The sequence below is a fragment of the Gopherus flavomarginatus genome, chromosome 5 (assembly GCF_025201925.1).
Source record: "Gopherus flavomarginatus isolate rGopFla2 chromosome 5, rGopFla2.mat.asm, whole genome shotgun sequence".
NCBI classification, from domain to species: Eukaryota; Metazoa; Chordata; order Testudines; family Testudinidae; genus Gopherus; species Gopherus flavomarginatus.
Window position 1 is genome coordinate 5491208 of NC_066621.1, and position 25114 is coordinate 5516321.

Sequence of the window (25114 nt, forward strand, 5' to 3'; positions counted from 1 at the left end):
CACTGGGCCTATAAGCCTCTGCTGCTAGGTCTGAAAGCTGGCCTGTCATTAAGGCTCTGTCCACACTACCAATTTGTGCTGACAAAAGTGATGTCAACACCCAAAAATTGACATCATAAAAGTCGCAACTGCATGTTCACACTTGCTCCGTTATCTGTCATGAAGACATTGCGGACAGCAGTGAAGTTCCTAACTGAGGAAGACTTGCAGGCATCCAACATTCTGCGTGACAGGGATAGGAGCAACTTTAGATTGCTTTTGGCATTCATAGAGCAGGTACATAGGGTAGACCGTCACTTTTGGGCTCAGGAAACAAGCACTGGTGAGACCGTATCGTCATGCAGGTGTGGGACGACAACCAGTGGGTACAGAACTTTCGGATGCAGAAAGCCACCTCCCTGGAACTGTGCGCGGAGCTCACCCCAGCCCTGCAGCACAAGGACACCAGAATGAGAACTGCCCTCTCAATAGAGAAGCATGTGGCAATCTGTGTGTGGAAGCTAATGACTCCAGACTGCTACCCAGTCAGTCGTGAATCAATTTGGAGTGGGGAAGTCAACTGTTGGGGCGGCATTAATGCAAGGGTGCAGGGCAATAACTCGCATCCTGCTACGAAGGACCCTGACTCTGGGAAATGTGCATGAAATAGTGGACAGCTCTGCACACATTCATTTTGGCACCAGACCACATCACTAGGAAGGGGTACTTCCCCATGGTGTTGCAGACTCTTGTGGATCACTGACATCAACACGGGGTGGTCCAGGGAGGTGTATGACACAAGCATCTTCAGGAACACCTGCCTATACAGAAAGCTGCAGGCAAAGACTTTTTTTTTCCTAACCAGATCACAGTGGAGGATGTTAAAATGCCCATAGTGATCCTGGGGGACCCTGCATACCCCTTACAGCCTTGGTTTATGAAACCTTACATGGGACACCTGGACAGCAGTAAGGGCAGTTCAACAACAGGTTCCGTAGGTGCCAGATGACGGTTGAATGTGCCTTTGGCAAAATAAAGGTGCATTGGCGATGCCTTTATAGCAGGTTAGACCTCACTGAGGATAATATTCTCATGGTCATAGCCACATGCTGTACATTGCATAATCTCTGTGAAACTAAGGGTGAAAGGTTTGCTCAGGGGTGGAGTGCTGAGGCAGACTGGTTGGCGGCTGATTTTGAGCAGCCAGATACTAGGGCTGTTAGAGGAGCCCAGAGGGGGCTATTTTAATCAGGGAGGCTTTGAGACAGCACTTGGACAATAAGCATCAGTAACATATCTCTGTCAGAGGTGCTTCTATGTTACATTACATGTGGTTTTCCTAGAAGGTAATGGTGACATTTGGGGCCTTATAGTCCAGTAAGAAAGTGATTAAAATGCCTGTGCATGTATTGGTAGTGCCTGCAATCTCACCTTGTAGAAAAAAAAAAAAGATGATTTACCATTATAAAACTCTGCTTTTATTGCATAAGAAACAGCACACACAAACACACAGATGCTTGGCAGGAAAGGAGGAACCAGGGAAGGGCAGACTTTCACAACTGTGTGTAGGTCCAGCTAGCCTTGTGAAAGTTGTCTGAGGGGGTGGAGTGAATGGGACACACAGAAGTGCTGGAAAGCAGAAAGAAATTTGTGGGGGGCATGAGAAAGGGTTCTGAATGTGCTGCAGTGGAGGTCCAACACTGATTTGCTCAGGGCTTGTCTACACTTACAGGGATGCATCATTGGTCAATTTAGTGGCTCTAGTAAAGACCCACTAAACTGACCGCAGATCGCTCTCCCATCAACTCCTGTACTCCACTGGATCGAGAGGAATATGGGGAGTCGACAGGAGAATGTCTCCCGTCGAAATCACGTAGTGTAGACCCCTTGGTAAGTAGATCTAAGCTATGTCGATTTGAGTTACACTATTCACCTAACTCAAATTGCGTAGCTTAGATCGAATTTCCCCTGAGTGTACGCAAGGCCTCAGTCTGCAGCATTATTAAGGACTTCAGCATCTGTATTTGCTCCTCCATTACTTTAATCAGTTGCTCAATTGCGTCCTTAATAAAGGTGTGATTCTCTTTTCTGTCCTGCCATTTGGCTTCCCAGCACTCCTTGTGTTCCCTTTTTTCTGCATTGGAGCGCTGCCAGACCTCCCGGAACACGTCTTTTTTGCTGTGTCTTGGGTGCTTTCTTATCTGGCAGAGACGCTCGGCCAGCATGCGTGGGGTGTCCCTGAAGGCCACATCTGGTGAAGCACAAGGGACAAGGCACAGAAGCGGGATTGTTAAATTCACACTCCTCATTGAAACATTTCAGTTAAATACACCTTTTACAATCAGGCACAAATCTCTGCGAACACTCAAAGCATTGTAAGTGGTGGTGGTGGTGGTGGTAGGGGAGAGTGAGGGAGACTCCATGCTGGGAAAAGAGCACACACACTTTGCAAGGGCCACGGTGCAGCATTCTAGGGGACAAATTCTAAAATTCAACCACACTTTTCCACAGGTAAGGGTCATTCTAGCAGACATCTCACTGCTAAGGGTAAGCAGGGAAATGAGGGTACATCTACTCTATGCTTGTGGTTTCTGCCCTGCTCCCTATGCTGCTCGCCTGTGTGCCGCTTTGGTCCTTGCACAAGTGATTACTGAGTGGCATGGAAAAGTTTCCTACACTGGCGGAAGGAACAAAGCTGCTCTACCACAGAACCTTTAGCAGAGAATTGGCAAGTACCTCCAGGAAACTTTCCTGGAGATCTCCCTGGAGGATTCCTGTGAGATCTCGATACGCATCAACACCCTGTTGCATTGTACTGATTATCATAGAGTTCATAGAATATCAGGGTGGGAAAGGACCTCAGGAGGTCATCTAGTCCAACTCCTGCTCAAAGCAGGACCAATCCCCAGACAGATTTTTGCCCCAGATCCCTAAATGCCCCCCTCAAGGATTGAATTTACAACCCTGGGTTTAGCAGGCCAATACTCAAACCACTAAGCTATCCCCCGTCCCCTCTGGATTAGCTACACAGGGAATTGTCCAGCTCACAGAAACACAACCAGCCTCCCACATTTCTATACCCTGAGCACCACCTCCACACTACACAAGCCACAGCCACTTACCAGGCATCTCATCTCCTGCTTCTTGCTTCTGAGAGAGCCACTGCTGAGTCTAGCTAGACACCTCTGGAGTGGAGGGGTTTCCTGCCCCACTGGGCGACCCTGCCAGGAGCTGCACATCCTCATCTAACTCCACTCTTCATCAATAACTTCATCCTCTGGCTTAGGTCCTCTTTCTGCCACCCCAGGCCCTCTGAAGTGTCCATGGGACTCTTGCTAATGGAGGAGGGGTTGCTCCTTATAGAACCAGCAAGTCTTAGGTGAAGCACCTGAATGGGAGTTCACCTCCCTCGCGTTATGGTGCGCCTGCCTTATCTCCTCTATCTCCGCTCTGCACTGCAGCATGTCCCGATCACAGGCCTCGAGAAATCTGCCTGTAGGTATCCCAGTTCCTAAGGCTCAAGCACAGCTGGGACTGCACAGCCTCCTGATGGACAGGGAGGAAGCCGCGACCGCCTTACAGACAGTTAGGGCTTAGAACATTTTCACTGGTTCACCTTAAAGATTTACACTTCACACAGGCTTCTCCACATGCCATGTGAACCATCTGCTTCTTTAATAGCAAAGAAACACCTGGCTAGACAGACCTGTGTTACACATTAGGTATGTAGTTCTTCTTCATCACATTTCTATTTAAAATAGACGGTATGAGCAGTTCCTGAGTCTTCTTTCAATTACATGGACCAGGCAGTCCTGTCCTGCCCAGCCCAACAGGACTGCAAGTCCCACCTCTAGATGTCACCCAAGAGTCACCTGCTGGCTGGAAACAAGGTAGGCATGGGGAGAAGTTCCTGGCTGGGTCCCATCTAGATGGAGGGGGTTGTTTTGGCTGCATCCCTGCTAGATGCATGAGTGTGTGTGGGACAGACATAGTTGGATCCCACCTACATGGGGGGCAAGGGGGGAGCTCCCTAATGAAGTAGGCTGTGACAATCTCTAAATTACTACCTGGACCGGTCTGCTCTTCCCCACAGTGCTCAACCAAGTTCCCTTCCCCGCCCCACACAGTCTCTGCTGGTCATCAGGGGGACAAGACCACTCGCTGGTCTACATCTGCTGGTGCTATGTCAGGCCCACTGGCTGCCAGAAGCCCCCCAAGCCCTGGCGATGGCAGAGGGGCGTTGGTGTGAGTGACCTGGTGCCGGATGAGGTTGGCCAATCTACCAAACCGCTTGCCACACTCAGCACAGCTGTATGGCCGCTCCCCGGTGTGTGCGCGCTGGTGTCGTCTCAGGCTTGAGCTCTCTGCAAAGCTCTTGCTGCAGTCAGTGCATTGGAAAGGCCTCTCCCCGCTGTGTGTGCGCTGGTGTTTGGCTAGTGCATTGGTGCTGCTGAAGTTCTTGCTACAAACATCACAGCGGTGCGGCGGCTGCCCGCTGTGTGTGTGTTGGTGTGTTCTCAAGTTTGAGCTCTCTGCAAAACTCTTGCCACAGTCAGCACAGCTGTACGGCCGCTCCCCGGTGTGTGTGCGCTGGTGTCTTCTCAGGCTTGAACTCTGTGCAAAGCCCTTGCCACAGTCAGCACAGTGGTACGGCCGCTCCCCGGTATGTGTGCGCCGGTGTCTTCTCAGGATTGAGCTCTGTGCAAAGCACTTTCCGCAGTCAGCACAGTGGTACGGCCGCTCACCGGTGTGTGTGCGCTGGTGTCTTTTTAGGCTTGAGCTCTCTGCAAAGCCTTTGTCGCAGTCAGCACAGTGGTACGGGCGCTCTCCCGTGTGTGTGCGTTGGTGTATTCTCAGGTGTGACCTCTCTGCAAAGCCCTTGGTGCAGTCAGCACAGCGGTGCGGACGCTCACCAGTGTGTGCGCGCTGGTGTGTTCTCACATTTGAGCTCCATGCAAAGCCCTTCCTGTAGTCAGCACAGCAGTATAGCTGCTCTCCATTGTGTGTACGTGGGTGTATTTTCAGGACTGAGGACTGGCGGAAGCTCCTGCCACAGCCAGACCATGTGCTCGTTCCTCCCAGGATCCCAAGCCCTGCTGGAGAGAGCAGAGGCAATGCCGGTGTTAGCTCATGGTTAAGGATATAAGTTTGTCAAGGATGGGAAAATGTCAACTTGGGACGATTTCCCAATTTCTCTGTGTTTTTTGGATGCGCGCCTCATCCTGCAATGGCAGCTCTTATCTGACAGGGCTGGACCGAACACCATTGCTCTGGGCATTGAGACCTGGCCTGCAGGGTTACAGCACCCCTCAGATTTGCCGCCACCCAGTCATGATGGTGGGGGAGGTGGGCCAAACTTCAGTGAATGGCATTGCCACCCATATCCTCTCTAGCCTGCACCAGCCCCTCTGCATCAGGCTGGGGTTAGGATTGCAGTGCTGAGGGGAAGTGCTGCTTTGGGCAGTTGGTGCCCCTTTTGTGAAACATCACGGAGCCACCACAGTAAGTTTAGTGACCTGTGACTTTTAGTAAATTTACTAAAAGCAGCAAAGAGTCCTGTGGCACTTTATAGACTAACACACATATTGGAGCATGAGCTTTCATGGGTGAATACCCACTTCGTTGGATGCATAAATTTACTGTAACTGCTCCGTAATTTTTATATGAAATGCCGTGAGAAATCTGCAGTCTGACTCAGGGTGGTTCTATCCTATGTTGTTTATGCAGCACCTAGCGCCTGCGCCATGTCCCCTTGGGTCTTGTTTGATGCTTAAATGGTAGCTTGCCCAGGATACACCCAGTGCCTGGCACAACGAGGCCCTGATCCACTGATTTTGGTTTTATTTCAATCAGAGGTTATTTACTTACATGTTTCTGGTTCTGCACTGTCCTCTGATTTACAGCACAACGCCTGTTCCCCAGTGTTTGTGCCGTTTAAACAATATTGGTTTGAAACTAGTTGAGGTGCTACAATCCCCTCATGTGTACAGAGTTAGACTGGTTTAAAGCTGTTTAGCACAATGTAGCTCATTCCTAAGGAGGAGTCTGTCCCTTTCAACAAATTCCTTCGAAAGACGTCATTCACCCTCAGTCTCATGTTTCATTCTTTGTGCAAAACTAAAACTAAACTAAAATCCTCAAGACGCGGCAGGTAAGCAAACCGGCCCAGCCTGCCAGGGGCTTTCCCTGAACAAGCGGCATACTGGCTTTGAGAAGCACTGGTCTAGACAATACTTAGCTCTGTCTTAGTGCAGGAGACCAGACGAGATGACCTATGGAGGTCCCGTCTAGTCCCACATGTCTATGATTTCTATGATTCATAGATATCAAGGCCAGACAGACTCATTGTACCCATCCAGCCTGCCTTCCTGCCTATCCGAACCAGAGAATCTCCCCAGCAATTCCTGCCTCCAGCCCAGTAACTGCTGGCTGAGTTAGAGCCTTGGCTTTGAGGGAGAGCTGCTCTACCTCCACCAACAGACTCTCACTGAGGAAGAATCCATTGCATCCTGAGGGGAGCTCTCCCAGTGGTTCATTCCCCTCCCAGATAAACACTGGCCCCAAATTTGTCTCTCTTCAGCTCCCAGCCAATGGATCTCGCTCTGTCTTTGCCTTCTACATTAAGGAGCACTCCGCTAGCAGGTGTGTAAATCAGAAGGGATCGGATTATGATGACTCACCTGAGGAGGGGCTCTCAGGTCCTGAGTTTTCCCTGGAGTCCTCAGCCTCCCTGATCCATAGCTCTGCCTCCCCTAACTCGATCCGTTGAATTAAGTCCGGTGTTGAATCTGAATAGCCTGTTTGGGGAGAAAGAATCAGTTCTGGGGGCAGGGACTCATTTATATGTTTGTGCAGCCCAGTGCAACAGGACCCTGATCTCCATCAGTTTTTGTCTGTGCAGCAACTGGCACGACGAGGCCCCAATCTCAGACGCTGTTTGAGAGGAAAGTGCAAGAGATCCCAACAGGAGAATAATTAAATAAACCGTCCTTAGAGAAGATTTCTTCCCATCTCCCACCAGGCAAGTTCAGTTCATACTCTGAAGCAGCTATGTCTATGACCACTCTCAATTTGCTTTGAGGGCTGAGTCATGGCAGGTGGCACCATTACACACACCTACCAATTCTTTTGCTTAGGCTGCAGCATTGTTCAACTATGCAATTGTTAAATTTATGATGTATGATTCTTTTTGGGGAGGTGGGAAACTAGTGGGTCTGCACAGGGCCATAGCCATGGGGTCTGGACTGGGGAGGCGCCGCTCCTGGGGAAAGACGCTTCTCCACCTGACCCAGCCCTGGAGCTGCTGCGGCCAGGGAGAGGCGCCTCTTCCCCAGCCCACTGCAGCAAGAGGGCTGGGGGAGTCCTCTCTCTCCGCCACAGCCCTGGGGCAGCCTGCACCCCAAACCCTCATCCCCAGCCCTACCGTAGAGCCCTCACCCGCAGCCAGAGCCCTAATTCCGCTGACCCCAACTCTTGGCCCCAGCCCTGAGCCACCTCCCACACTCCAAACCTCTAAGCCTCACCACTGCCACACATCACCTCCATATTGGTGCACAGAGCACAATTTATTCTGCACATGCATGTAAAAACAGAGGGAACATTGGTGGGGAGCTGTTCCAAGCAGCTGGAGACTTTTCTCTCTGCCTTATTTGTCTAACTAGAGTCAGTTCTTGAGAAGGAGTTCTTGCCCTGGTGTCTGGGCTGGGATTCCTGTAAGAGATGGTTACAACCAAATCTGTGCCAGGACTGAGGTATAATGCTAGTAAACCAGTTACATTAACGTGACCCTAAGGCGCTGTAGCCCTGATTTCTCCTTTAACAGGAAGCTGACCTGACATTTGCCATCACTCGGTGGCACATGGCAGCTGAGACATCAAGCCCACTGCAGTGAATAAATGAAGGGAAATCAGTCCTTACCCAGGGAAATTAGGGACCAGTAATTCCTCAGCATCTGGTCCCGGTACAGCTGCTGCTCTGGCTGGGATAGGAGCTCCCACTCCTCCCGGGTGAAATACAGAGCGACGTCCTCAAACGCCACCTGGAGCTGCTGGCAACAAGCGTTACACACTCAGCACCTTCCGCTCCAGCCCCCAGCCCGGAGTCTCAGCAGGGGACGCGGCTTCTAGGGGAGCGACTCCCAGGGAACCCCCCGCCTAGCACCAGTGATCCAGGGACACCCCCCTCCGGGTCCCCCAGGGACCCGGGGCCCTGCTGGCCGGGACAGGAGTCGCCCTCGGCTCCCCACGGGGCTCTGGGCGGGGCCCGAATCCCAGGGCAGGGAACAGGCTCCTCCCCCGCCCCAGCTCAGGCTCCTCTGCCCGGCGGGGGCTGCGCCCGGCTCCGCGTTTCCGCCCGGCCAGGGCCCCCCCGCGCCGCTCCCCGGCCCCCGCGCTCCGGCTGCTGCAGCCCCCGGCCCCGCGGTCACTAGCGCGGGAGGGACCCGGGGCCCGGCCCCCAGCAGGGACCAGCCAGTGCCCGGCCGGGGAGTCCCCGCCCCGCGTCCTACCTGCGCCGGCCCCGCTGCAGCCATCGCCGGGCTCGGCTCCGGCCCCGGCCGCTTCCTCCGCCCGGGCAGCGACTTCCCGCCCCGCGGCTGCTGCTGCCTCCCCGGGGCCGCCTCTCGCCCGCTCCCCGCCCTGGGGCTGCAACCGGGACCCGCCTGCGCACGGGCCGAGCTGGGACCCAGGGGGCCGGGCTGGCCCCGCTCCGCCCCGCGCCTGCGCCGCCGGCTCCAGCAGCCGGGGGAGGCCCCAGCGCAGGGACCTTCCGGCTCAGCCCCCCCCCCGGACCCCTGGGGCCCGAGTCCGGCCGCCAAGGGCTCTCGCGGCGGCAGGAGCCCGTAAGGGGGCAGCCCGGTCCCTGCTGTACCGTGAGGAGCTGGGAGCCCGGACTCCTGGGTTCTCTCCCGGCTCTGGGAGGGGAGCGGGGACGCGTGGGTACAAGAGGGCTCGGGCCAGCCTGTGGTGTATGTCACTGTCACAGTAAGACTGTGTGGTGTGTTTGTTGCTAGGCTGTGATGTTGGCGTGTGTGTGTTGCTAGGGATCACACCCCAGGCTGTGTATGGTGTGCAGGTAAGAGTGTTGCAGGAAGGCTGTGTGATGTGAGTGCTTTACAGATCACACCCTGGCTGTGTAGTGTGCGTGTGTTACAGGAGTTAACCCCTGGCTGGAATGTGCATGTGTTTCAGGAGGTTGTGTGTGTGTGTGTGTTACAGGAGCTCAGTCACACCTGGCTATAGTGTGTGCTACATGTGTGTTTCAGGAAGGCTGCACAACGTATGTGTTATGTGTACCTTACAGGATCTCTCACTCATCTGTGTAACTTGTGTGTGTTTCAGAAGCTTACACCCATGTCCCTTCCCAGCATCATGGGGAGAACAGCTGCCTCATACGGATGCTGTGTTCTGGCCTCAGTGCTGGCGCTGAAGGAGCAGGCGCCCAGGCTGGCTGCCCCCACCCACCGCCCTGCACACCACACGTACAGACACAACAAATGGTCAAAGTCAAACTCATCAAGGGCCCATGGGACGTCGACCAGAAGCTCGCCATGCCCTGCGCTTGCCATGAAAGGCATGGGGGGGGGGGGGAAGGAAGGGACGGATCCTGCATGTGACCCAGCTTCAGCCAAGGTTGTGGCTACAGAGCCCTGCCAGCCCAGCATTGACCAGTAGCACTGACTCTGGTGTCCCTAAGCCCAGCACCCCCTAACCTCTCTTAGCCCAAGGCCAGCATCCCCTCTGGCTGCTGGAGGAGAGGATGCTGGTCTGTGGGTGTCATAACATTTTTCCCAGATCTGGACCTTAGTGTCCAAAATATGGGTGTTAGCATGAAAACCTCCAAGCTTAGTTACCAGCTTGGACTTGGTAAAGCTGCCACCACCCAAAAAAATAGAGTGTTTTGGGGCACTCTGGTTCCCCCAAAAACCTTCCCTGGGGACCCCAAGACCCAAATTCCTTGAGTCTCACACAAAGTGGAATAAACCATTTCCCTTCCCCCTCCTTCTCCCTTCCAGGTGTTCCCTCCCTGGGTTCCTGGAGAGATACACAGAAGCAAGCTCCGTGAATCTAAACAGAGGGACGCCACCCTCCCTGTTTCCAGTCCTGGAAACACAAGCACCGAGATAGCTAATCTCTCTTCCACCCCCTCCTTCACCCAGAGGGAATGCAAAGTCAGGCTCGTAAATCTAACACAGAGATTTTTCCCCCTGACTTCTTCCTCCCACCAATTCCCTGGAGCCCCCACTAAAGAAAACTCCAACAGGTCTTAAAAAGAAAGCTTTATATAAAAAGAAAGAAAAAATACATAAAAATGGTCTCTCTGTATTAAGGTGACAAATACAGGGTCAATTGCTTAAAAGAAATATGAATAAACAGCCTTATCCACAAAGAATACAATTTAACACATTCCAGCAACTATACACATGTAAATACAAAAGAAAACAATATAAACCTATGGTCTTCCTATCTTTGTACTTACAACTTGGAAACAGAAGATTAGAAAGCTGGAGATAGAAAAATCACTCTCATAGCCGAGAGGGTCAGACACAAGACAAAGAACAAAAAGCTCACACACAAACTTCCCTCCACCCAGATTTGAAAAAGTCTTGTTTCCTGATTGGTCCTCTGGTTAGATGTTTCAGGCTACTGGTGTTACCCCTTTACAGGTAAAATAACATTAACCCTTAGCTATCTGTTTATGACAGTGGGTTAGAGTCTCCCCTCCTCATCCTTTCTCCACTGGACCTTTCCTCTATCACAGCACCTCCCATAAGGTGCCTGGGTCTCTGCCCGCCTCTAGCAGCTGCTTTGCATAAGAGGGGGGAAGCCCAGTGCCTGTGGTTTAGACGGCCTAAGTTAAGAGCTAACCCTGGCTGAAAAGGGGAAGGGTGTTGGGACAGGTGGTGTGGGGCAGGGAGGGATAGTCAGATTCAGGACACCTGGGTTCTATCCCTGGCTCCTGGAGAGGAGTGGAGGCTGGTGGGGTAAAGGAGTGGGGGCTGGGAGCCTGCCTTGGAATGGGATCCCAGCCATGTCTTCCTTGTGACTCTTCCTGCAGACCCAACCCTAATCTCAACACCAACCTGGCGAGGGAGCAGGAGCATGCCCAAAGCATCCATTGAGGCGGCCATCAAGGGAGGGGTACAGAGCCCGGTCCCAGCAGCCCCAGCTCACGGGCCAGAGGGACTCATGAGCTGCAGCCTTGCTGCATTCTCTGGGCCATGCTGAGGGGCACTGGGAGCCTTGAATGAGGGAGCGAGGCTGGGCTTGTGGCTATGGGGCTGGGCTGGGCTGGGCTACAGGAGTCCTGGTGTCTATTCTTAGCTCTGGCACTTGCTGCCTCTGTGACATTGGGCAAATCACTTAGGTCACAGGGAATCAGAGCAGAGGTGTGTCCACTCCAGTGTCCTGTTTCCAGCAGCAGAGGCACGTGTAAGAATCCCACAGTCGTGGATGTGGGGATAATCACCCTGCGCTAGTGTCACTGTGCTTCAGAGGGTCACACCAAGAATACTACATTCAGGACAAACTGCTGAGAAATAGGTAGGTGCAGACATGCCAAACCTGGTGGTTATTCCTCCACAAGATATACCAAACCAGTAAACATTTGTCTCACCACAGTGGCTAACAGTCAGAACTGGAGCCTCCTTAGGTATCCCAGTCCTTGTTTCACCACCCAGACACTAGATTTAATGATGAGTGGTTGTTTACAACCAATTTCATCAAAGAGTTCTTCTGATCCCAAGAGACCCACCCCCTTCCCAGGTTAATATATAGCTCAGATCTTGCCCAATAATTGTGGTTGCCAATCCTTTGGTATCTAGTATCTAAAGGTTTAGGTATAAGCGAAAAGAAGGAAGTGAGGGTTAAAACAGTTAAAGGAATCAAACACATACACACATTGCAAAGTTCTTGTGGCTGGTTTGAAGCAGTGATGGAATAAACTGCTGGCTTGTTAAGTCTCCGATGGCATCCAAAAGAATGGAAGGTCCTGAGTCCATTGATTAGAAAGCTCCTTTTATTATAAGTCCACAGTCCAGAGATCAGTGCAGGAAAGAGGCAAAATGCAGATGCTTCTAGGGCTTTTTATAGCTTCTGCCAGGCCTAAGTGTATCATGATTTCTTATTTCTTTTTTAGTATTTTGCTAAATGTGCCAAATAAGTCAATAACCAAGTCTGCATTTTGTCTCATACATGGGCGTATTGTCCAACTTTACATTGTTAGATTTACCTGATATTAGACTGTGTGTGTGTGTTTTATATAAAATACTGCTGAAAACAAGTATGATGTTCTGTGAGACTTAACTGTCAATAAAACTAACTTGAATGTATGCTTAAAGTAGCTTATCTATACAATAATATGCAGTTTGGCTTGAGTGTATGCTTAACTGTTTTGAGAAAGAGGAGGGAAGGGTGGATGTTAAAGTGTTATGTGTCTGTATGTACGTATAAATAAACAACATTTATAGCTCTGGTAAAAAGTGCAATCAACTCTAACACAAAATAGTTTAAACTATCCCTACATTTTGTTTACATGGGGTGTGCTGAACAATTGAACACTGTTAGATTTCTTTTAAGATAGGCTGCGTGCGTATTCTGTATGAAATAATGCTGAAAAACAAGTATGAATGTGTATGTGAGTGGGTGACGTCTATAAAGCTAGTCTGAATGTATGCTTATGGTGGTTTATAAGTTGGCTCGAATGAATGCTTATTTGTTTTGGGAAGTAGGGCTGGGAGGGGTTTGGGACTGGGGCTGTGTGTGCATGTTTTGGGGTTTTCTTTCTTTTTTAATTTCTCTATCCCTTCACCCACTTCCACAGTATACATAGGAAAGAACAGTTCTACCTGATATAACTGAGCAGCATGAACGCCAAAATGAACATTTATTATGGTTCTCCTCTCCCGTGTCATGTGGGCCACAAACAGACTGCTGAGACCGACTAGACCCCTCTGGAGAGGAGAACTCCTGACTCGCCGTGCCACCAGATGACCCTACTGCGGACTGCACGTTCTCCAACTTGACCTCTTTGCCCACGACTTCGTTCTCGGGCTTGAGCCCCCTGTCCACCGCCTGCAGCCCCACCAAAGTATCCACAGGGCTCTTGGCAGTGGATGTGAAGTCGCCACCAAGGGTGGCATCCAGCTCCTTACAGAAATCGTAGGTCCTCAGCGCAGGACCAGAGTGAGGGTTTGCCTCCCTTGCCTGCTGGTATGCCTGCCTGAGCTCCTTTATCTTTGCTCAGCTCTGCTGCCTCCTCCTGCCTTGTAAACAGACTTTTGATTTGGGCACCATTTAGAGTTGCCAGATCCCAAAAACCAGACACCCAGAAACCCTAAATGGCACCTGGACACAAAAGCCAAAACCTGGACAGGTGGCAACCCTACCAGTCATACAATAGTACATACTGTGGAACAGGCCCCTCCATTCAGCTCATTAAAAGCTGGGGCATTCCTGGGTAGTCAAATCTCCCCTTGCCCACTTTGGTGGTGACATTTGGAGGGTTGTAGGGGACGTTACTCTTTCACGCTGTACGAAGAGGTGTGTGAAACCCAGTGTTTTTATTTAAAGGCACGGCAAGACACTACACACTTAAGAGCTGTTTTAAAAGGCAGTGTGGTTCAGTGGGCTGAGCTATGGGCTGGGATCTAGAAGACCAGAGTTCCATTCCCAGCTCTGCCACTGGCCTGTTGACTGACCTTGGGTGAGGCTCTCTGTGCCTTAGTTTCCCCATCTGTAAAATGGGAATTGAGGCACTAAGTGGGTTTGTAAAGCACTTTGAGATGTACAGCTGGCCCCCATCTTTAAGTATTTCAGTAGAATAATACATTTCAAGTACAACCAAATCAAACAACTCGCCTACCCCAAGTGTTGAGGCATTTTTTCCTTCTCCAACCCCAAAACACAGATCAGGATGGGCTGTATCAGTCCAGTCAAGGAGCTGTTGTGTAAGGGGTGGGGCAATCAAAGCATCAGACAGACTTTCATGGAAGGGGAAAAAGCAGCCACTGCCCTAGGGGGATGAAGCCCACGCTGCGTAGCCGGCTACTGCTGCCTTCAGCCTATCTTTGCACAGAAAACATCTGGTGCAATGGCTGTTCCCCTGCAAGAGGCATTGTGCTGTTTGACTCTCCCCTGAGAACGTTCATAACCATTTCCCTGTGTTAATAAGCTGTTTTTGCAACAGAGAATTCATCGCTTCATTGCAGTGAGCTGTCGGGGGAGGGGGGGAAGGGGAGGGGAAGATGGCAACTTAAAGCTCTTCTTCACAGGCACATGGTAAAATAAAAACAAACGTCCTTCCCTACTTCTAACCATGCATGTACAAATTAGAACTTCCAAAGCATCTTGGTGGATTCTTCATCTCTAGCAATTTTAAAATCAAGAATCAAGATTGGATTAAAAAAAAAACACAAAAGCTCTGCTCTAGTTCAAACAGGCATTTACTCAGGGAAATTCTTTGACCTGTGTTGTACAGGAGCTCAGGCTGAATGTGCTCTCCTGCATAGGTCTGATGAAATTGTGCACCACTGCACAGGCGCAGAATCCATGTCCCCCACAGACTTTTTTTTCCCCCTCCTAGCAGAAAATATGTTTTGCCAGTGAGGCACTGCAGTTACACCTTCTTCCCACCAGCAGCTGTTGTGGCACCAGAACAGAGGGCAGCCAGCTCAGAGCCATAGCAGAAGTGGCATTCCTCACAGCAACCTGCCCATGGGCCCAGGTGAGGAAACACACAATATGAGGGCGGGGACAGACAGAGCAGGGCACATAGGGCTCCTGCGTGGATCACATAGGCTGGGATTCAGAAGTGCTGGAGGAGAGGAAGACTGGGATGGTGTAGGGGACTGCGAAAGACTGTGTCACGGCCTAGCTAGGGTATCTCTGCTTTCTCGGTGGCCTTGTGAAAAGCCCCTACTTGCTAAGTGGCCGGTCATTGTAGGACATAGCATGCCAGTTATAACTTGCTTTTAACTGGTTGAAACCAGTTTGTATGGCCTTAGGCCAAAGGGCAGACATAGCCTGTGGGAAGTCCCTTCTTGCATATGTATGAGTTGTTTTGTATTGTGTATATATAGCTGTATGCTTCCGGTCCCGCCTTTGGACTCTGACCCAGGCCGAGATGAGCTTCGGTGCTGGGTTCCCCGCCTCCGTGACAGCAACGCCTGGAGTCCCCGTTGCGGCTGTGTCACTTTACCTTCATTAAAGCCAATAACTCACGGTGCGTGTGGGCCTCATTCTTGCAGAGCACTCAGGGTAGGCCCGTAGCCTCCCATGAACGTTACAGATGGGGTCTAAGTGGGAGTGGGTGTGCAGGACCACACAGGGATGGGGCGAGGAGAGTGCAGGGGGACACAAGACAGGGCAGATGTGCCTAACCGAATGGCAGAGGCTAGCAGATCAGCCAGGGACGCATGAGGGAGACTCCCCAACTCTAACAATCCCCCGCCCCCCACCCCCCCAAATCTGTTACATACTTTTCCCACCCACACCCAACAACCCTCCTGCTTCACTCCCAGGCTACTTCCAGCAATTACTTCCCACTCCCTCAGCTCCTCTGTTACTCCTGATTCCCCCAAGCCTTTGTACTTCTGCTGAGGGGTGCAGGAAATACGTTTCTGTATTGTAGTTTACATAGATTCTTACTCAAATTTCCATATTAATAGCCTAGTAAAGAATCTATTTGTCAAAATACACTTTCTGAATCTTTTTTGTTGTCTGCATTGTTACAGGCATACTTGCCGACAAGTATTTTGAAAAATTACCAAAACAACAAACTAGCATGATTATATTGTGTTATTCTGACAAATAAAATGTGCAGAATTTTAAAATATTGTTCATAGAATTTTTAGGTTCAGAATTCCCCCAAGAGTAATGGGAAACTCTCCCTATGTGCCTGTCTGTCATACAGTTCATCAGACCTCATGGTCAGCTAGGCCTTAGAACACTTTCATTGGTTGCACTTCACATCGTCTTCTCCACCTGCTGTGTGAATGCATCAGCTTTTTCAATAGCAAAGAAACAAGTGTTTAGATAGATCTTTGTTCCACATTAGGTACTTAGTTCTTCATCACATTTCTATTTAAAGTAGACTGCATGAGCAATTCCTCAGTTGTCTTTCAATCACACACACTGGGCTGTCATGCCCCACCCCTCAACCCAATCCATGCTGAGGGGACTGCAAATCCCACCTCCAGATGTCACCCAAGAGTCACCTGCTGGCTGGAACAGAGCAAGGTGTGGGGGGAAGTTCCTGGCTAGGTCCCATCAAGACGAGGGGTGGAAGGGGGGTTATCCTGGCTGCATCCCAGTGAGATGAGTGAGTGACTGACCTGGGGACAGAAAGAGACCTGGTTGGAAACACCTATATGAGGGGGAAAGCTCCCTAATGCAGTAGGCTGTGACCATCTGCTCTAAATTCCCTCCACCTGTCTGATCTTTCCCACACTTGGTCAGCCAAGTCCCCTTCCATGTCCCCCAGTGTCTCTCTGCTGGGCATCACTGGGACAGGACCACTCCCTGGTCTGCACTAGCTCCCAGAAGCCCCTCAGGCCCTGGCGGTGGCAGAGGGGCATTCGTGCGCGTGACCAGATGCTGGATGAGGTTGGCCAATCTAGCAAAGAGCTTGCCCCAGTCAGCACAGCTGTACTGCTGCTCTCAGCTGTGAATGAACCAATGTGGTATCAAGGAGGAGGCCTGTGCAAAGCTCTTGTTGCAGCCAGCACATCGGAATGTCCTCCCCTAGTGTGCGTGCATTGGTGCTTGGTGGGTGGACTGGTTTTTTTGACATTCTTACCAGAATCATCACAGTGCTGCGGCTGCTCCCCGGTGCGTGCGCTGGTGTTTTTTCAGGGTTGAGGACTGTGCAAAGCCCTTGCCGCAGTCAGTACAGTGATACGGTCGCTCCCCAGTGTGCGTGCGTTGGTGTGATCTCAGGTTTGATCTCTCTACAAAGCCCTTGCCACAGTAAGCACAGCGATATGGCCGCTCCCCAGTGTGCATGCGCTGGTGAATTCTCAGCCGTGAGCGCCCTGCAAAGCCTTTCCCGCAGTCAGCACAGCAGTACGGTTGCTCCCCAGTGTGTGCGCGCTGGTGCCGTGTCAGTGTGGAGGCACAGCGGAATCCCTTACCACAGTGGGCACAACGGTGTGGCTGCTCCCCAGTGTGTGCACGCTGGTGCAGTGTCAGTGTGGAGGCACAGCGGAATCCCTTACCACAGTGGGCACAACGGTGTGGCCACTCCCCAGTGTGCGTGCACTGGTGTTTCCTTAGGCTTGAGCTCTCTGCAAAACCCTTATTGCAGTGGGCACAGTGGTGCGGCCGCTCCCCAGTGTGTGTGCGCTGATGTATTCTCAGCGTTGAGCTCTCTGTAAAGCTCTTGCCACAGTCAGCACAGTGATGCGGCCGCTCCCCAGTGTGCATAAGCTGGTGTCTTTTCAGGTGTGAGCGCCATGCAAAGCCCTTGCCGCAGTCAGCACAGTGATGCGGCCGCTCCCCGGTGTGCGTGAGCTGGTGCTGGGTCAGTGAGGACGAACTGCAGAATCCCTTACCACAGTGAGCACACTGGTACGGCCGCTCCCCGGTGTGCATGCGCAGGTGTACTCTCAGGCCTGAGCTCTCTGCAAAGCCCTTGCCGCACTCAGGACAGCGATGTGGCCGCTCCCCGGTGTGCACGCTCTGGTGTCTTCTCAGGTGTGCGCTCCGTGCAAAGGCCTTGCCACAGTCAGAGCAGCGGTGCAGCCACGCCCGAGCGTGCGTGTACTTGTGCTGGCTCAGCGCGGAGGGACTCATGAAGCTCTTGCCGCAGTCGATGCAGCGGTGGGGACGCTGGCCCATGGGGAGTCTCTGGTGTGTAGCAAGGTCTAGTCTCTGGCTGAGTTTAGCCTGGGGATGGACTGCGTCCTGTGCATGAATCCCTATGTGGAACGTAGAATCCTGCTTCCCCGCCGCACTTTCCCCACATTCACTCTGTGTCCGCATTCCCCCCAGGATCCCGAGCCCTGCTGGAGAGAGCTCATGGTTAAGGCTACAGGTTTGTCAAGGATGGAAAATGTCACAGATGAAGCAATTTCACCAATCGTCTGTGACTGTTCTTTGGACGGAAGCCTCGCTTTGCAATGGCGGGTCCTGTCTCACAGGGTTGGACCCAACACTTCTCTCTGGGTACTGAGACCTGGTCTGCGGGGTTACAGCGCCACTCGGATTTGCCACCACCCCCAGTGATAATGGTGGGGGAAGGAAGCCAAACTTCAGTGAATGGCCTTGCCACCCAGTTCCTCTCTAGCTCGCACCAACCCCTCTGCACCAGGCTGCGGTCAGGATTGCAGCACTGGGGGAAGTGCTGGGCAGTTGGTGCCCCATAGGCATGGCAAGGAGGAGGGCAGGTTTTGTTAAAAATGAGGGAGCAGTCACAGGAAGTTTAGTGACCTGTGCCTTTTACTACATTTTCTGTAATTTATGATACCAAATACCATAACAAATCTGCAGCCTGACTTGGTGCTTCTACCCTATGTTGTTTGTGCAGCGCATAGGGCCTGCTCCCAAGTGCACCATGCACCTCTTGGGTTTTCTTTGATGATTAAACTGTAGCTTGCCCAGGACACAGGCAGCGCCTGGCACAATAGGGCCCTCATCCAGAACTAGGGCCTCAAAGTGCTAACAAATAGGGACCGTGGTTTGTTTCAAATTGATTTTGGCTTCATTTCAATCAGAGGTTTTTATTTACATGTGGCTGGTTCTTCACATTCTCCTGTTTTATACCATGAGGCCTGTTCCACAGTGTCTGCGCTATTTTAACCATATTGGTTCGAAACTAGCTCACGTAGATGCAGTGAGACCGGTATCAAGCTGCTTAGAACTACGCAGTTTATTCCTGTGGGGGAGTGAGTCCTTTTCAATAAAACTAAACTAAAATCCACAAGAGGGTAGGGTTTTTTTGGGGGTGGGTGAAGGGGATAGAGGGGATGACAAGTCACTCAGGGTTTGTGAGATGTAATCTGAAAACCATGTCTTTTGTTTTACAACCCAATCAGTGATACTGCGGAGCTGGAAGGGGTGAATGGCTGCTACCCGGCAGGCCTTTGATCTGCAGACAGTCACAGACCGTGTTAAGGCTGAGGGCTGTGCTAAGCATTGACACTGAAGCAATGTAAGTGACAATAATTTTGTGCCACTGAGAGAGGAGGAGAGGGGGGATGTGACAAAGGCCATTCCACTCCCTCTCCCTCACACCCAGCCCGTACACCAGGGTACTCCAAGATGTGGCCCGAAGGACGATTTTGTCTGGCTCCCAAACATGTCCGCTCCCAAAGTGGCGCGCTGGAAGTGCCAGAGACTTGCTCTACAAAATAGTGTCCTCCACGTGGTGTAACCTCGCACTCATCACTTATACTTATCATACGTGACTGACCCTGCCCTGCCCTGAGTCATCCCCAGCTTTCTCCTTGTTCGCTGGAGCAGGTTTCTCCTGTCTGAGATGTCACATGCAAAGTGAAGTGGCAGAGAGCAGGCTGGGTGGGAACCTGGAGAGGACAGCGCTTTCTCTGCCAAGGGCCAGTGACTCGGGGATAGTCTCCCACGCTGCAAACAGGTTTTTGTCCCTATGTGAACTATTTCTGGATCTGGGTGCCAAGGGCCACAGGGCACCAGCACAGACAGCTTGAGTCAAGAGGGTCAGCGGCACGAAGCCCATTTGAAAAAAATCTCTAGGGCACCCCTGCCTTGGTATGATTTTCTGAGATGTGGGAAGCCTAGGTGGTGTTGTGGTCTATGTACTAGCAGGCGTGTCTTTCTAGCCAGGTGCTTGTCACTCCCCAGTGCCAAACACACAGATTTTATCCTCACAGCCTCAGTGCCCTCTCCATTACATGGGTGGGGTAACTGAGGCATGGTGGAGCTGTAGTGACTCGCTTCTAGAACTGAGCCAAGATCTTTTGAATCCTACTGCAATGTCTCACCCCCTAGGAAAATGCAGCCCGCATATTCTCCCCCCCCCCCCCACAGAGACCTCTCTCTTTCCCTCAGCATCTCTCAAATCTTCCGCCTCCCCACATTGTCCCATATCACTATCCCACCCTTCTTCCAATTTCATCACCTCCCCACCTCCAATCCATTTCTCTTTCACAGTTTTGGGATCCCACCCACACTCCAGAAAGGATGTAGACAAACTGAACACGGTCAGAGGGGAGCAACGAGAATGATTAAACAAATCCAATCATTCCTCGTAGGTCATGTTCTCTCGATCTTTAGTCTGGCGAAGGAAAGGCTACGGTGGGCTTGATAACAGTCTTCAAGTACGTAAAAGGTTGTTACAAAGTAAAGGGTGATAAATTGTTCTCCTTATCCACTGAGGCCAGGACAAGTAGTAATGGGCTTAAATTGCAGCAAAGGAGATTTAGGTTAGAGATTAGGGAAAACTCTGAAGTGTAGTTAAGCCCTGGAACAAATTACCTGTGATGGTTGTGGAATCTCCATCATGGGAGGTTTCTAAAAACTGGTTAGACAAACACCTGTCAGGAATGAACTAGGTAATACTTAGTCCTGTCTCAGTGCAGGGGACTGGACTAGAGGACCTACTGAGGTCCCTTCCAGTCCTACATGTCTATGATTTCTAGGATTCATAGATATCAAGGCCAGACAGGCTCATCGTGCCCATCCAGCCTGGCTTTCTGCCTATCCCAGCCAAAGACACTCCCCAATGATTCCTGCCTCCAGCCCACTAACTCCTTCCCCTCCAAAATAAATACTAGCCTCTAATTCCCAGCCTCCATTTGTCCCCTTCGGTTCCCAGCCAGTGGATCGCGCTGTGCCTTTGCCTTCTACATTAAGGAGCCCTCCACTAGCAGGTGCGTAAATCAGAAGGGATTGGATTATTATGACTCACCTGAGGAGGGGCTCTCAGGCCCTGAGGTTTCCCTGGAGTCCTCAGCATCTTGGATCCAGAGCTCTGCCTCCCCTGCCTCGAGCCGGTGGATTAAGTCCGGTGTGGAACCTGAATAGCCTGTTTGGGGGAATTAATCAGTTTTATTACTAAAGTTTTGGGGGTTGGGACTCATTTATATATTGGTGGAACCCAGCACAATAGGCCCCAATCTCGGTCAGTGTTTGTCTGCGCAGCACTGGGTGCAATGAGGCCCCAATCTCGGACACTAGAGATGAAAGCGTAGGAGATCCCAAGCAGGAGAATAATGAAATAAATCGTCCTTAGAGGAGATTTCGTCCCATCTCCTGCCAGGCAAGTTCAGTTTGTACTCTGAAACAGCAACGTCTATGACTCTTCTCAATTTACTTTGGGGTTGTGTCGTGGCAGGTATCACTGTTATACAGACCTATCATTTTTTGTTTAGGGTGCAAGAATTGTTCAAATGCACAGTTAAGACTATGATGTTCATGGGGGGGGGGGGGCAGTGGGGAGCTGTTTTCTTCCTGCATTATTAGTCTTATGTGCTCATGTACTGTTTGCAACCAGCCCTGTGCCAGGACTGAGGTAGGTAAACAAGTTACACTAAGATTAGCCCCAGGCTCTGTAGCCCTGATTTCATCTTTAACAGGAAGCCGAACTGAACGAGGCTGACATTTGCAACTACTCAGGCACATGGTGGCACATGGCAGGTGAGGCAACGAGGGAACCCAGATATTTCACGGTTCTGTGAGTTAAGATAAATAGGTCCTTACCCAAGGAAACAAGGGTCCAGTAATTCCTCAGCATCTGGTCCCGGTACAGCTGCTGCTCTGGCTGGGATAGGAGTTCCCACTCCTCCCGAGTGAAATACAGAGCAACGTCCTCAAACGCCACCTGGAGCTGCTGGCAACAAGCGTTACACACTCAGCACCTTCCGCTCCAGCCCCCAGCCCGGAGTCTCAGCAGGGGACGCGGTTTCTAGGGGAGCGACTCCCAGGGAACCCCCCGCCCAGCACCTGTGACCCAGGGAGACTCCCCCCCCGCACAGCTCCCGCAGGGACCCGGGGTCCTGTTGACCAGGGACAGGAGTCGCCCTTGACTCTTCATGGGGCTCTGGGCGGGGCGCTAGGAAGGGTCTGAATCTAGACTGTTCTCAGTGGTGGCAGATGACAGAACAAGGAACAATGGTCTCAAGTTGCAGTGGGGGAGGTTTAGGTTGGATATTAGGAAACACTATTTCACTAGGAGGGTGAAGCACTGGACTGGGTTACCTAGGGAGGTGGTGGAATCTCTTACAGGTTTTTCAGCTCAGGCTTGACAAAGGCCTGGCTGGGATGATTTAGGTGGGGTTGGCCCTGCTCTGAGCAGGGGGTTGGACTAGATACCTGCTGAGGTCCCTTCCAACCCTGATATTCAGTGATTCTATGAATCCCAGGGGGGGGAACAGGCTCCTCCCCCCGCCTCCGCCCCAGGCCTGTGCTCAGCCCCGCTCCCGCGCCCCAGGCTCCTCTGCCCGGCCAGGCCAGGCCGGGCCGCGCTGGGGGGAAGGGGCCGCGCCCGGCTCCGCGTTTCCGCCCGGCCAGGGCCCCCCCCCGCGCCGCTCCCCGGCCCCCGCGCTCCGGCTGCTGCAGCCCCCGGCCCCGGGGTCACTAGCGCGGGAGGGACCCGGGTCCCGCCCCCTCGGCTCGGCCCCCAGCCGGGACCAGCCAGTGCCCGGCCGGGGAGTCCCCGCCCCGCGTCCTACCTGCGCCGGCCCCGCTGCAGCCATCGCCGGGCTCGGCTCCGGCCCCGGCCGCTTCCTCCGCCCGGGCAGCGACTTCCCGCCCCGCGGCTGCTGCTGCCTCCCCGGGGCCGCCTCTCGCCCGCTCCCCGCCCTGGGGCTGCAGCCGGGACCCGCCTGCGCACGGGCCGGGCTGGGACCCAGGAAGGCTCCGCTCGCTGCGGGCTGCGACATGCGCCGGCTCCAGCCCTGCTACTCAACGGCCCCGCGCCTGCGCCGCCAGCCCCAGTTAAGGGACCTTCCGGCCCAGCCCCACCCGGACGCCTGGGTCCCGACTCCGGCCGCCGGGGGGCGCTCGCTGCACGTCGCGTCCTGGGCTGGGAGTGGGTCACCGCTACGCCTTGGGGAGCTGGCTGGGAGCCCGGACTCCTGGGTTCTCTCCCGGCTCTGGGAGGGGGGCGGGGACTAGTGGGTATAGGAGGACCCAGGCCAGGCTGTGCAGCGTGTGTGTCACAGTGAGGGATGGGTCGGGCTGTGTTTGTTGCTCGCTGTGTGGTGTTGGTGCGTGTGTTACTGGAGATCACACCCCAGGCTGGGTATGGTGTAGTGTGCATGTGTTACAGGACCCTGTTGCCCCTAATCGCAGCACCCCCTAACCTCTGTTAGCCCAAGGCCAGCACCCCCTCTGGTTGCTGAGGATGCTGGTCTGTGGGGTAGTGCAGGGTAGGCAAACATTTTGGCCTGAGGGCCCCATGGGGTTGTAAAAGGGTACATAGGGCCTGGTAGAGACTATGCTCCCCAAATAGCATGGACCCCACCCCATCCACCTCATTCCACTTCCCGCCCCGACTGTCCCCCTCAGAATCCCCGACACATCCAACTCCCCTAGCTCCTTATCCCCTAACTGCCCCCCTCCAGAGACCTCCCACCTGTAATCACCCCCTGGGACCCCACCCCCCCATCTAAGCCCCCCTGCTCCTTGTCCCTTGACTGCCCCCTCTAGTGAGCCCCCCACCCTAATTGCCTCTGGGACCCCACTCCCTACCCAACCCCCCAGACCAGAATCCACATTCCCACCTCAACAACCCCTAGAACCCCACTCCCTTGCTTCCCCTCCACTGACCACACTCCCCCAAGTCTCCGCCCCATCCAGTGCCCCCTGCTCCCTGACTGCCCCCGTGACCCCCTACCCTTTATCCAATCCCACCCCCGCCACAGCCAGTCACATTGCTGTAACACTGGAGCGCTAGCAGCATGGCTGTGGGGGAGGGGAGGGAATGGGGAGGGGGCAGGGGATTGGACAGGACGGTCCCGCAGGCTGGATGTGGCCTGTGGGCTGTAGTTTGTCCATGTCCTGTCCGGCTTGCCTGAGCTCCAGGCCAGGGAGTCGAGCCCTGGCCCCTCCCCTACTGTCTCCCCTTCCCTGCAGCCATGCTGCTAGCGCTCCAGTCCACTGCTCCTGCCAGGGAGCGTTACAGCGCCGTGACTGGCTCTGGTGAGCAGCAGGGGTGGGATTGGATAAGGGGCAGGGGTCGTGGGGGGCAGTCAGGGATCAGGGTACGTTGGAGGGGCGGAGACTCGGGGGGAGGGTGGTCAGGGAAGAGGGAGCAGGGGAGGGGCCCAGGCTCGCCTCCCTAGCTGGGAGCTCAGAAAAGACGGTCCCATGAGCCAGATGTGGCCCACGGGCCATAGGTTGACGGCCCCTGGGGTAGTGTCTCCCATTCTCATCCTTCCTCCGCTGGACCTTTCCTCTGTCCCACAGCACCTCCTGTAAGGTGGCTGGGTATCTTCCCCCCCCCCCCCCCAACAGCTGCTTGGCATTGTGACAGATTTCTGTTACCAATCTCCCTAGGATCTCAGGTGATCAGTGTGTGACCACAAGACCGTTCAGATATGAGATGCAGGAACACACCATGTGACGAATTTTTAAAGCTTTATTAATAAAATAATTAAAAAATCAGCAGTGAGTGCAGGAACTGCTTCCACGTCACTCAAAGTAAGGAAAAAGCGTTAGTGCTCAAACCCTGACCCACTTTCATACAGCCAAGCAATCCCAGGCTGGCCAGGTCTGGGGGTACCATCAGAAGAGGACGGGGGGATGGACAGGAGGTTATCCTGTGCAAAGGGTGCCCAGAGGTCTGCTGCCAAATCTCCAACTTACTTCTGCTCTTGGGAGGGTTTTTATGTCCTGGGGTCTCTTGGGGGCATCCCTTGCAGAGACCTTTGCTCGGTATTCCAGTCCAGGACGGCCTTCTGCGGCTTCCCCAAAATGTATGTTTATGGTGGTTTATAAGTTGGCTCGAATGAATGCTTATTTGTTTTGGGACGTAGGGCTGGGAGGGGTTTGGGACTGGGGCTGTGTGTACGTGCTTTGGGGTTTTCTTTTTTTTCTTTTTCTTTTTTAATTTCTCTAACCCTTCACCCACTTCCACAGTATACATAGGAAAGAACAGTTCTACGTGATATAACTGAGCAGCATGAACACCAAAATGAACATTTACTATGGTTCTCCTCTCC

The 25114-nt window shown here is 52.9% G+C and overlaps 1 protein-coding gene and 1 long non-coding RNA gene across 3 annotated transcripts; one reads left to right on the forward strand and one right to left on the reverse strand.

Moving 5' to 3' along the window:
* Positions 1 to 1434: 1434 nt before the first annotated feature.
* Positions 1435 to 22835, reverse strand: LOC127051387 (zinc finger protein 93-like). Its single transcript, XM_050953650.1, has 10 exons — positions 22622 to 22835; positions 21651 to 21780; positions 20860 to 20976; positions 16785 to 17980; positions 12975 to 13124; positions 8486 to 8770; positions 7897 to 8026; positions 6660 to 6776; positions 3102 to 5075; positions 1435 to 2230 (listed from the first exon to the last, which is right to left on the reverse strand). Exons 1-9 carry the CDS (start codon positions 22829 to 22831, stop codon positions 4120 to 4122), a joined length of 3291 nt encoding a protein of 1096 aa, XP_050809607.1. The 5' UTR covers positions 22832 to 22835; the 3' UTR covers positions 1435 to 2230; positions 3102 to 4119.
* On the forward strand, positions 8723 to 10733 carry LOC127052926 (uncharacterized). Of its 2 annotated transcripts, none has more exons than XR_007774896.1 (3): positions 8723 to 8960; positions 9318 to 9457; positions 9992 to 10733. It is a non-coding gene; the product is annotated as an uncharacterized LOC127052926 (long non-coding RNA). The 2 variants fall into 2 exon arrangements; XR_007774897.1 differs by having other exon boundaries at positions 8723 to 8944.
* Positions 22836 to 25114: the final 2279 nt, after the last annotated feature.

Coding starts and splice junctions, on each gene's coding strand:
- LOC127051387 (XM_050953650.1), bottom strand. CDS start 22,831: ATGTCGCAGCCCGCAGCGAGCGGAGCCTTCCTGGGTCCCAGCCCGGCC. Junction 21,781..22,621: donor CTGCAGCGGGGCCGGCGCAG/GTAGGACGCGGG, acceptor GCTTGTTGCCAG/CAGCTCCAGGTGGCGTTTGA. Junction 17,981..20,859: donor GCCTGAGAGCCCCTCCTCAG/GTGAGTCATAAT, acceptor AGCTCTCTCCAG/CAGGGCTCGGGATCCTGGGG.